General features: G+C 38.1%; 1 protein-coding gene across 1 annotated transcript; it reads right to left on the bottom strand.

The window, feature by feature from the left end:
* Positions 1–402: 402 nt before the first annotated feature.
* Positions 403–11680, bottom strand: LOC140950603 (D-inositol 3-phosphate glycosyltransferase-like). Its single transcript, XM_073399841.1, has 7 exons — positions 10505–11680; positions 9693–9827; positions 8595–8663; positions 7475–7543; positions 5780–5914; positions 4448–4717; positions 403–2166 (listed from the first exon to the last, which is right to left on the bottom strand). The coding sequence occupies exons 1-7, from the start codon at positions 11649–11651 to the stop codon at positions 1991–1993; spliced, it is 2001 nt and encodes a 666-aa protein (XP_073255942.1). The 5' UTR covers positions 11652–11680; the 3' UTR covers positions 403–1990.
* Positions 11681–12219: the final 539 nt, after the last annotated feature.

The following is a 12219-nucleotide window of genomic DNA, read 5'->3' as shown; positions in this document are numbered from 1 at the left end:
TGTCCGTTGAATAGGGGTTCGTTATAAAGAGAAATATAAGACTTTAATTTCGGGACCCGGCTTAGTGTCCGCTTAATAGAGGGTATCCGCTTAATAGGGGTTTCACTGTATTTGCATGAGAATAAAAAAAAATTCATTTAGCAAAGGCTTTGCACTTTATATCCTCGCTTGAAACAGAGGCTTGGTTCTACTCTGGAATGGCTGTAACGACTACCCTTCGGATTAGAGGCATGAAGTGCCGAGGTACAAGAAAGAGACAAAGGGAAAAACTGTTCCAGGCGTTCAGAATGTGGGTTTGTTTTACCGGCGCGTTTGCATTACTTGCTTCGTTGAAGAGACAACAGCAAGAATTTCTTCATCAAAGAGAAAAGCAGTGTCTAATAGGGTCTCCTAAAATGTTACTATAAACAAAGATACATGTAGAAGTGTAAATCCAAGCACGTAAATGAACGTAGATGCAATAGAATTCAAGGGAGATTTTGAGTAATAATATCAGAAAAACACACCTTGAGAGTAGCTACCGAAAAGGTCATATTTATATAAGGTTGCGTTCCTTTAACTTTGAAATAAATAAAACAAACTGAAAAGATATGCGTAACCATCATATGAAAAAACTTGATAAAAGTAAATACAGAACTGGGACTATATAAATTGCACTTATATCCAACACACTGAATTTTTATAGTTATATCGCGTTTAATTCCTAAAAAAAAAAAGAACAAAGTCAGGCAAAAAATCGACTAGAACGCGCTCTCATTTTTTCTATTGTTTACGTTAACTATATACCAATGAAATAAGTACTGAACAGTAGAACCTCCGCTAACGGCCACTTTTTGTCGTCCCGGAGGACAAGTCCATACATTGACTTCTTGTTTAAAACCTCTCTGCAACGGGCACCTCTTTACAATGGCCACTTTCTTCTGTTCACAAGGTGGGCGTTGTAGAGAGGTTAGGACTGAGGACTGTAGACCTTTTAAACATAACATGTGTGATGAACTGCTAACAGTTCTATGTGTTCAAAATTAACCTAGATTTTTCCACTTGACTGCAAGTTTATTCAGTCTAAAAACGGCTGGCAACAATGCGTCATCTACTGAAATCCCTGAAAGGGAAGACCACCATAACGTCTACCCAGTAAGGAGAGAAGTCGAGCTAATCTCTCCCGTTCATGCCGGCTATATGATACGTGGAATCTAAAGTTTCCTTTCTCGTCAGAAATGATCTTGAGTTTCCCACTGGGCACGTCCCTATGACCACGTTTAATTTTTTGGAGAATGCACTCAGGAAAGATCCAATATGGATACCTGAACTGAAGGTCGTTTTGCTCCATAGACACTCGGCCGGAACGAACACGAGTTTTAAGCACAAGAGCCCCAGTTTCAGTTATTTCCTTAGCCTCTCGGGAATTTTTCTCAACGAACCACTTGAGTACACCTTGATTTGACAAGATTTTTACTTCAACTTCAGCTGTCCTACCAGACTGTTTCAAAAGATCTTTTTCAACCTCATCCGGAATCTACGGTTCCGGTCGCTCTAATCGTGTACGGAAAAGTCCTGGCATCAGTTATGGGATGGGTTGCTCGACTACATCGCTAATCCTACCATGTTCAAGTTTTCTCCAATCGAGGACAGGTTTTGAATTTTCTAGCGACCACGTATCTCTCGTTCATTTTGAGGCAGGTGTGGAAACCGGTTCTTGAGGTGTCAGGATGCCTTGTTCGGCAGAGTTTATCGCTTCATCTAACAACTCGGAAGAGTCCGTCGAAGTCGAGTTGGAGGAGGGATGCTTTTCTTGATGCGCTAGGATGCCAAGTGCTGGATGAAGGCTAACATTACGGCCCAGCAGATCAGCTAATGTAAAAAACGATGGACATCCTTCCCTTTCATCAACGTTCACTGGACGAGTTAGAGTGGCAGAAGCAGAGGGGGCAACACTCAATACATTTGGCAGTTTAGGGCAACTTCCCTTTGGTGATACCTGGGTTGAAAGTTATCCCGGAATCAAAATGTGTGCCAAAGTATCGGGGTCTACCGACAGGGCTCCATTATTCAGCCACACAATGAAACCGTTTTCCCTTTTGTCAAATACGCCCTCAATGAATAGTTGGACCTCATTTTCTTGTAATAAATAGCAGTCAGCACAGACCACAATTACAACCTTTTCAGCTGCAAAAAGAAAAGACCAACATAAGGAAAGCTAAGGAAAAAAATTACGATAATTAATCTGAAATGATAACTTGGGGACCGTTCATTAATTATGGGTCGGGGGGGGGGGGGGGAGGGGAGGGCGGGAGGAAAATTATGGAGGGCATGGAAAAAAAATTCCACAAGGAAAAAATCCCAAAATTGTTTTGTTTGATGAGGGCGGCCTTGAAAAAAAAAAAAACTTACTTTTAAATCTTTTATTTCATCAGAATATCTTGTACTCATATGAACTTACCTCATTAAAAATGTAAACTATGAGATTAGAATTTATATGAAAGGTGGCACAAGAAAGTGATCTGTCAATGTAACAACGATAATTGCTCAGATGATTTTGCGAATTAGAAATAAAAGCCTCTATATTTTGCATGTCGAAGGATCTCCTGATTGCCTTTTTTAAACAGGACAATGCTTAACAAGTGTTATGTTTGAATTAAGAAAATTATGCTAAACCTTTTATTTAACAAACTTGGATGCAGATATCTTGAACATAAGAAGAAACATGCTTGTTACAAACTGAACTATTAGAATATAAACAATATAAAAAGGGTTTTTCCTGGTTAACATTAGGTTGTCCGAAAGGTGAAGGTAGGGGAGGCGGGCTCTGAATATTATCTGAAAAAAATTGGGGGGGTCTTGAAAAAAATTACAATCCATTGGGGGGGGGGGGCAGGGAAATTTTTGGGATATTGCTTAATTTTCCCCCAACCCACCCCTATGTTTCATTAATAAGCGGTCCCTTACACCGCTTGCGAACATCAACTTATCCATTCACAAGGGAGCTACGGCTCCACTCATGAATGCAAAGGTCTTTGTGGTATCGTGCATTTATCCATTCAGAACTGATAAGGTGAACATCACCCCACTAGCAGAGCCTTTCTCTCATTCGCTTGATTTGCCGTACTCGAGAGAGACTGCATGAAACCAGTAAGATCTTTTTTTGAGACGGCATGTGCTGCTTGTTGTTCAGCTGGAAAACAGTTTCCAATCAAGGCCTTAGTGCGATTGGTACAGCGGGCTCAGTTATTACCATGAATCCAGAAGTTTGGGCTTGCGCCTGATTCAAGCAGAGCCTCGATGCAGAAGACACTAGTGAATTAGACGACTCTCCTCGAGGGGTGCATGAGCAAGTTCTAAAACCCCCCAACCAACGGCACACCCACGAACAAGTGAAAACAGATAAAATAATAGAAACAAACAACAAAAGGATTTAATATTTTACGATGAATATAATTGGTGTTAGAATTTTTGTTTGTCTAATTCAGTTTACTAAATGCCTCGTTTTTTTTGCGTGTTTGGGTAGTGTTCTGGGTTTAAGTACACTCGGAACAGAAAATGAGAATTATCTCTAACAGGGTACTCTCAAGAATACTTCAGTATGCCATCAGCTACCTATTTACTGCCGCGGCGCTTATTAAATTTCCAAGCCTCAAATACGCCCCTTAATCGTGGGCTGCGTTTATTTGAAAGATGAACTCAACAAAGGATTGTTTTAACCACAGTATTATTATTATTACTGCCTGATGCAGTTAATTAGTGTGTTTATTTGACATAATTTAACTGCGAGCTACAGTCGTTATGTCAGCCCACAAATGACCTACTCATTTCTTGAGTTCGTAGTGTTCGTAGTGTTCGTAGTGTTCTTGAGTTCGTAGTTCGTAGTGGTTAGAGAATCCGACTAGTGTCTGGAAGGTCATGAGTTCAATTTTCATCTGGAACTTAGAATTTTTTCTTAGTCCTTTTCCGCACATTATCATTCTATTTATTTGGTATTATTATTGTCTGTAATAAACTAACAAAAATAATGTCTTTTGAATAATTGATAATATCGGGGCCGCGGCGCTTATTAACCTTTTTGTCCCAAATGTGGCGCTTATGCAAGTAAAAACGGCACTGAAGTATAAAAGATTTACTTTGTATACGAGTTGAAAGATCTACGCCCCAGCTAAAACTCTGTCGAGAGGCACCGGTTTTGTGTATTCAACAATGGAAGGGATTTAATTTGAGTATGAGATCAACACAAGCCAGTGTTTTCAAGCAGGCTAGCATCTATGTAAATTTAAAGGAACAAAAGAGTTCAACGCGTTATTTTGGTACACCAATATGGCCGCCGTGACGTCATGTTAAAATGCTCTATGTGGAACCAATGTAATAGACAACACATTACTAATACATTTAATAAATTCAAATCAAAATGTTTTCTTTCTGTACACGTCGGTATGCATTATGATTAGTGTTAGCTTACCAACTCTATCCAGGACTGTGTCGAAAAGATCTTTGTATTCTACTTTAAGAGGAGAATTTTGACAGGCATGGTTCACTTCACCTGCGTCTACAAGCAACAAACATAACCTGGGCAAGGTTTCCCGTCTCAGATAATCTCTGACTTGGGTTGGTGATCTGCCTTTATATTCTCGAGTCCTGACAAATGTTACTGTGTTGCCGATGATCTCTAAAATTTGCTCCACAGCCTGGAAAGACGTAGCTGATACACTGCAGCTAAGTATTGCTAAGGCTACAAGACAATAAAAATCTGCCAATCAGCCACGCTACATTGTTTTAACAATAAAAAAGGCGTGGCCTTCAGTAAACAGACGCCAATTTTTAGAATTTTGCAAGATCCCTTTTATATGTGGTTCGCTGAATAATGGATTAACGTATGGCACCAGTTATGGGGACAGACAGTAACCACTCTAGACGTCCAATAACTAGTTTAATTAGATGATATATTTAAGTGCGTAGAAAAGGCAGATTACGGAGCTCAAGCATCGACGATGGCGAGGTCAACGAGAACGGAAAAAAAGCGATAAGTTCTGATCGTCAAAATAACAACTCTGTACGTGCATCAAGCTTTTTTGTACATTTCTTTGTCGTTACTGCACGACTACGACGTAAAAATGCCTAATTTCTTTTTCCTTTTCCTGAACTTTGATACAGTCTTTACGAATTCAACTCCAGAAAAAACCGTCAACATTTGACGAATTCAACGAGATGGAATAGGCGTGATTAAGTTTAAAGCAGCGCGAATGCAGAGCAGAAAATTGTTCGCGTTAGTCCATTCCACACACTTTCACGTTCTCATTTAACTTTGCGTTGTCTTTGCTAAATCTGTCAAAGGGGAGGGGGGAACTCGACCAATATTTGGGTACAGGTGAGCCGCTGAAGGTTTGGAACCCTGACCCTGTTTAGGACCAAAAACTCCTACATACATACCCTGTGTAGGAAAACACCCTCATTTTTATTATCCTGTTTAGGACAAAGGCCAAAATGGACGCCGTCTTGTTTTTAAGCAATTTATCGGCAATCCCAATAGAGCAAATTCGTTATAGTCATCTTTTTCGTATGGTTGGAGTACAAACAAATTTCATCTAGCAAATCAAATCAATCGTGCAGGCAATACCTTGTTTATAATCAGGGCAGTCTCGCACGAAAATATATACCCTGTTTAGGACAGAGAGGTTAAAAACTATTGCCTGTTCAGCAGCACATCCCCGTATAGGCCACATAAGGTAGTACTCCCCCCCCCCCCCCCCCCCCCAAGGCCAAAAATATCCCGACTGAAGAAAGAGACAGCTACCTGCTGTTACATGCCTCTCGTCCGAGGTATCGTGCTGTGTTGTCTCTGATAAATCTTGCATCGTTGTCGGATTCCCCTGGGACTTTTCCGGGAATACATTAGTTGAGAAACCTTCGACCGATGCAATTGACGAGGCTGATGGAGTTGAACACACCAAAAAACGAAGAAGTTCATATTATAATCGCCATAAAATGTGCGATCAGAATTGCAATCATGAATACACAAATCTACTGGACGAGATAACCCCAATTATTGGACTTGTCAGTGTCTGGTAGTTCGCCTTTGGCAAATAATTGATCTGCAAGACACTGACAAATCACGATATTTTGCGATAACCGAGTTCTATAAGAGGGTGCCAATGGGGTTCACTGCTTAACGTATAAAGGCCTTTTTTTGCTGTCGTAAGCGTATAAGTTACAAAATATTTACTGACAAGCGTATATGGAGCAAAGAAGACGCACAAAGACTTTAAAAAAGAAATTAATACAAAAAGATGAGTCTTTTCTAAGAATAACACGATTATTTTAGAGTAAGGAATGAAAAAAAAAAGGCCTATTTTGAGAATATTGACTTGCTCCCCGTCTTTCCGTGACGTTTCGTGGTATTTACTGTGAGGGAAGAACTCAATATGTGACTAATTCAGCTACAGTGTGTGTCAAGCTTGTAACCCCTTTGGACGGTATGGTTGAATTCCGAACATGCTTTGGGGACTGTTCCGTAACTTTGGAATTCACTTGCAAGGCCAGACCTGTATGGAGGTCTACCTTTGTAGATGCGCAAACCTGTCTACAGGGTGTTACAAGGTTCCTTCAGGTTCCTTTCAGTTGTCTCTCAGATGTACAATTGCAGATTGGTTCAGAAAGAATCACAAATGGACCAGAGGGCACAGTAGCCAACAATACCATGCAATCATGCAACCGTCTTTTAAAAGCATCAGAATTTGTGAGTCCAGATGCTACAAACGCTATCAAGCTACAGTCTCTGTTGACTTTGGCTGTGGAGAACCTTTACGCAACCACGAAGATGAAACACCCAGCAATAAGTTTGCAACACTACTTCCGAGATTGTGGAAAGGCAATGAGAGAATCTATTAAGGGAATAACAACCTGGTCTACCGAATACTTCACCCACCGGAAATCCTATTATCCCATTCCAAAGCTTGCAATGGATCTTTCTGCTACTGCCAACTTAAATCCAATTCCAGTAGTGCCCATGGACAAAAACACTACCCTGTAAACGGCCATCAACGTCTGCGGGACTCAAAATAATTATGCAAATTAACTGACTAAACGGTTTTTTTGTTGCTTACTGACTAAGTAGCGATTTTTGAGCTGTTTACTGGCTCAGTAGTAATTTTTAGCTGTTTACTGACTACAGCTATATACCCCATTGACACCCTCCTATAATTTTTTTCATCATTCGGTCACCGAGTTTGTTTTCAATGAATATCTTCGGGAAGCTGCCATTTTCACGCAAAAGGGATCCCCTGAAGAAGAAAAGCGTTTTTTCATTTACGCATGAGCAGAGTATTATTTGCAGCCAAACGCAGTTGGAGGCCATTGCGCATGAGCAGACCATTATTTGTAGTAGTTATTTGCCGGTCACGTGGTGAGCTCTGGTGGTGGGCTTGGTTTTTATAATTTTTTTTTTTTGGTTTGTTCATTGTTTTCGACTGATAAATGTCTCTTACATTACCTTTGAACTTTTTCTCATTTGGAACTTGAAGAAGTTTCCTCTTCAACAAAGACGATGGCGCCGCTTGTGCTGAAACAAACAAAAAAATAATACATCTATATATTCTTCCCTTTAACTAACAGTTTAGTTCAAGTGGTTAACAGGGTTAACTACACTTTTACTTTGATGAAACCATAATATTGCTGAGACTAAGACAGTTATATGAAAAAAACCCTTCCAATCATGTGGGGAAAGTAATGATCATTTTAAACGTTAAGTTACCACAGCAATAAACAGCAATGTAATACTACAACTAGTTCAGTTAAACCATTCCTATCTATTCATTTATTTATAATATCTTTATTTCTTAAAATCATGTCAATATTAAAAAAAAATAATCAATTAACTGCTCTCAGTATGTTAAAATATTTATTAACCGTTTAACGCTATAATGAATGGTTATACATGTACATTTATGCAAAAAAGAAAATAATTATTTTAGAGAAATCCACCACTTCCACATTTCCCGTAATGCACCATATTTGCCCCCCAACATTTTGCATAAGCGTTGTTTTCAATTTCTCGAGGGATGGCTGTAATAACGAGGACAAATGAAACACAATATATACATATTGTATATAGTTTACATATTGTATGTAGTTCTCACGAATTTCTTATTTGCTTATGCTGTACATAGTTTTTCTAAATTTCTTAATTCTTATAATTATTGTTTTTCTTTTTTCTTTTTAATTAATTAATTTATTGATTTATTCTTGTTCAACTTATTTTAGTGTCCCAACTTACTGGTTATACACCGCTGTTACAGTTTTGACACTTTAATAAAGGTTTTATCATTATCCTCATCATCACAAAGGTTATGCAAAATTTTGGGAGGCAAATAAGGTGCATTATGGGAAATGTGGAAGAGGCATATGACAAAAAAAGAAAGCAAAATTAATGTGGCCCACAGGCCAATGGAAACCACAAGACATACAAAATTATATGCCCAAACAGTTTAGTCACCAAAAGCACAAAAACTTAAAGCCTGTTCTTATGCAAAATTTCTTAACAGGACCGTGTTTTTACAATTTTTTTCTTGGTTTGTTCATTCTTTTCGGCTGATAGGTCTCTCTCACATTACCTTTGAACTTTTTCTCATTTGGAACTTGAAGAAGTTTCCTCTTCAACAAAGACGATGGCGCCCCTTGTGCTGAAACAAACAAATAAATAATACATCTATATATTCTTCCCTTTAACTAACAGTTTAGTTCAAGTGGTTAACAGGGTTAACTACATTGTTACTTTGATGAATACCATAACATTGCTGAGACTAAGACAGTGATATGAAAAAAAAAAACCGTTTCAACCATTTGTGGAAAGTAATGACCATTTCAAACGCCAAGTTACCGTGCAGAAATAAATTATATAGCAATACTACAACTAGTTTAACCCACTCCTATTTATTCATTTATTCATAATGTTTTTATTTCTTAAAATCAAATCAATATTAAACAAAAAACAATCAATTAACTACTCTAAAATATTTATTAACCGTTTAACTCTATAATGAACATGCACAGTTATACATTTATGCAAAAAAGAAAACAATTATTTTAAAGAAAAGAAAAAATGCAATGATAGAAAAGAAAGTAAATGAGGTTAACAGGTCACTGCAAACTACAAGACAATTGAAAAGGAGGTCTCCCAGAGACAGAATCTTATTTATATCTAAAAAGAAGGAAAATAAGACAGAGATAAATAAGACCAAAATAAACAAAAAATAAATATTATATTGATTTATGAAAAAAGGGAGTGTTCTTTCCTGAAAGATGATAAGTTGTAATGCCATCAAGGCTATTTGTTTACAGATACAAACTACTGTGCTTATCAAATTTGAAAGACTTTTTCATTGCTTTATGATTGACATCAAAATTGTAAAATAATACAAAGCTAATTGAATGAAACTCATAAAATAGAAAAAGATTTTACACATCGTACAAAGACAAAGGGGACCAATTACTGCCTCAACTGCTTTTTAAAGAACATCTGCAAGGTAAAACATCTGTTTACAATCCTGAGACTGTCAAGGAACCAGCAAGAGTGTTATCCACCAAAGTCTGCTGCTTTTGGCAGATAATACCCTCCTAATAATAATAGTAATAATAATAAATTATAATAATAATAATCACTATCATCATCATTGTTGGCAATGATAATTAAGACTGAATTTATTTCATACCTGTTAAACTGCTTTGGTTTGTACTTGAAGAGGATGGAGATTGATCCTTTAGTCTCACATCTTGTTGATAAGCTGAAGCTCCTCTTGGGGTCAGGGAAGCAAATTTGTCATTCTGACATTTAATTGAGGGCTGCTCTGTTTGATTAAAAATAATATAATTCAACCATCCCATAACACTTTTAACATCAGTAAAATCGTCAGACCCACTGATTCTGTGATAAGCAATATTCCCGTAGTCTCATTAGCCCCACCAAGATTAATTAATAGAGTCAAAAGTTGAAGAACGCTAGCTTTCAACAAATTTTCACAGGGGCCATTATTGTAGCTATTAATAATAACTGGGACTTCATATCACTTCATGACTATTATAAGATTTTTACCACTTTGTCACCAACACAATAGATACATAACTGCCAGCAAGTTACCAACAATATACTGAAACTGAAATGCTTTTTTGTTTTCTTTTATTTACTTAGGTGTGTGGGCATGTATGTGGGTGTGTGCTTGACAGATGAGTGTGTAGTCAAACGATTTTTTTTAAAAAAAATTAAGTTGGCATTTTCTGAAAGACTTTCATTGACAAACTCTCTCCTGGCCGAAAATCCAAATATTCTGAATACAAATCCACCTGGCTACTCACATGCTTGATGACTAAAACACTTCTAGTTATACCTACTCCCATGAGTGCTTAAACTACAAACCCAAATTAGGAATTCCTTTAAGTAAGAGTTACAGTAAATTCAATGACTATACATTGCTAACAGTGGCTTGCCAACATTGCATATAAAAAATTACTGAATATCAAGACTCACTATCAGGTAAAGACTGCATGATCTCCACAAATTTCCTACACTGCTTTTCCCAGGAGTACTTCACTGCATAGCGTGTTCTTAGTTGCTGACACTCCTGTATTGCCTTTTCACTTCCCCTTTCCCGAATGCGTCTGATAGCCTCAGCCCAGTGATTTGGATCCTCAGAATCTACTATGAAGGATGTGCCAATTCCACTTAGAGCCTCTCCAAATCCACTGTTTTGACTTACAAGAAAGGGCAAACCAGCAGAGAGTGCCTCTAGGGCTGTTAAACCGAAACCCTCAGTTCTGGAAGGTATCAAGACAAGGTTTGAAGCACACATGATTGCCTCAAGAAAATCATGATCCTCCTGATACCCTTTGACAATCAGTTGGCTTCGATCCAAGCCTTGCTCAAGCAATTTCTCTATTAACTGGTTCTCGCTCTCACTGGATGCACCAACAAATGTTAGTTGATAACTCTTGTCGGCCAGCTTGGCAACTGCTTGCGCAGCAATGTCATAGCCCTTAATTGCAAAATCCTCTTTGTCTCCTCGACCAAAAACTAAAATTCGAAACTTTGCACTAGTCTGACAAGAAACTTTTATGGAAGATAAGTTGTGAAAGATTCCAGGGGTTAAGTTGTAAACTCTTATCCCCCGCTGATTCAAGTAGGCTGAATAAAATTCCTTTAGTTTGGGTCCAATAGCTATGACGAGGTCAGCCTTTTCACACAGGCTTAACTCGTTCCTTTGCTTTTCATCTCCCTTAGAAATGGCACCTGGGTAACTTTTATACATTGCAAGTTCATCAGGGGCAGTATGTACAACTTGCACCCACTTACAATTGTGTGAGCGTCTTATTATCTGTGCCTGCTTTCCAAGAACTACACCATGTCCAACTACAAAATCAATCAGTAGACTCTCGGGTGGGGACACCAACCGCTCAACTCCTTCATAACCAGTTAACATTTCTGCCTTTATTACATTTATACCATACAGGTAAGCTGCTTCTTTGTCATCCTCAGAATATTCTGGAACAAGGAAACTGACTGACACATTAGGTTGCTTGGCTAACTGTATGGCTAACTCCCTGTTTATGGTTGACAGACCTCCTTTGGAAGATTTCCATTCACTTGCCAAGAGGGTAATATGTAATATGGAAGACATGGTATTATCTGGAACAAGTTTGCTTTGGAACCATCTAAAAAAATTCAAAAGAAAAAAAAATGGGAAGGCTTTTAAAATGAACAGGAAAATGTTAAGTTCATTAGTCCTTGCAATTTAGATCACTTCTCTCTTAAGATCTTCCCTTACATCCTCTCGTCTTTCATCCGTAAGATTGTCGTCAGGACAAAGCGGGAAAAATATACGTACAGTTTTAAGTAGCCTGTTTAGCAGGCACTCTCAAGTAATATGGGTGCAAGAAACAATGGGGAGTGCAAGGGGAACAAATACTTGCAAGTAATAAAGGTGCAAGAAAGAACGAGGACATTTAGGGTGACACATGAGGATAGAGGGAGTTCCCTCTTCCCTTTACATGTTTCCATTGTCTATCCTGTTCTCTATTTATCCTATCAAACCCATAACTTCCAAGCATCTGCTGTGCAGGTGCAAGTTTTTCATAAGAGACAAAATCCATAACGTTTGGGCTACTAAGTTCAACCTGAAAAAATTAAAAACTTCAAGATACTCAAAGAAATGCAACTTTTCACTCAAACAATCAAATCAATCAACC

This window comes from Porites lutea, chromosome 10 (assembly GCF_958299795.1).
Source record: "Porites lutea chromosome 10, jaPorLute2.1, whole genome shotgun sequence".
NCBI classification, from domain to species: Eukaryota; Metazoa; Cnidaria; class Anthozoa; order Scleractinia; family Poritidae; genus Porites; species Porites lutea.
Note: the sequence above shows the minus strand (reverse complement) of the source record. Positions and strands in the feature narration are given on the sequence as shown.

Excerpts from the sequence above, each read along its gene's own strand:
- LOC140950603 (XM_073399841.1), bottom strand. The coding sequence starts at position 11,651 with ATGTCTTCCATATTACATATTACCCTCTTGGCAAGTGAATGGAAATCT. Across the intron at positions 9,828-10,504 it reads CATGCAGTCTTTACCTGATA|AGCAGCCCTCAATTAAATGT; the intron begins GTGAGTCTTGAT and ends TTAATCAAACAG. Across the intron at positions 5,915-7,474 it reads AAATGAGAAAAAGTTCAAAG|CCTCGTCAATTGCATCGGTC; the intron begins GTAATGTAAGAG and ends CAACTCCATCAG.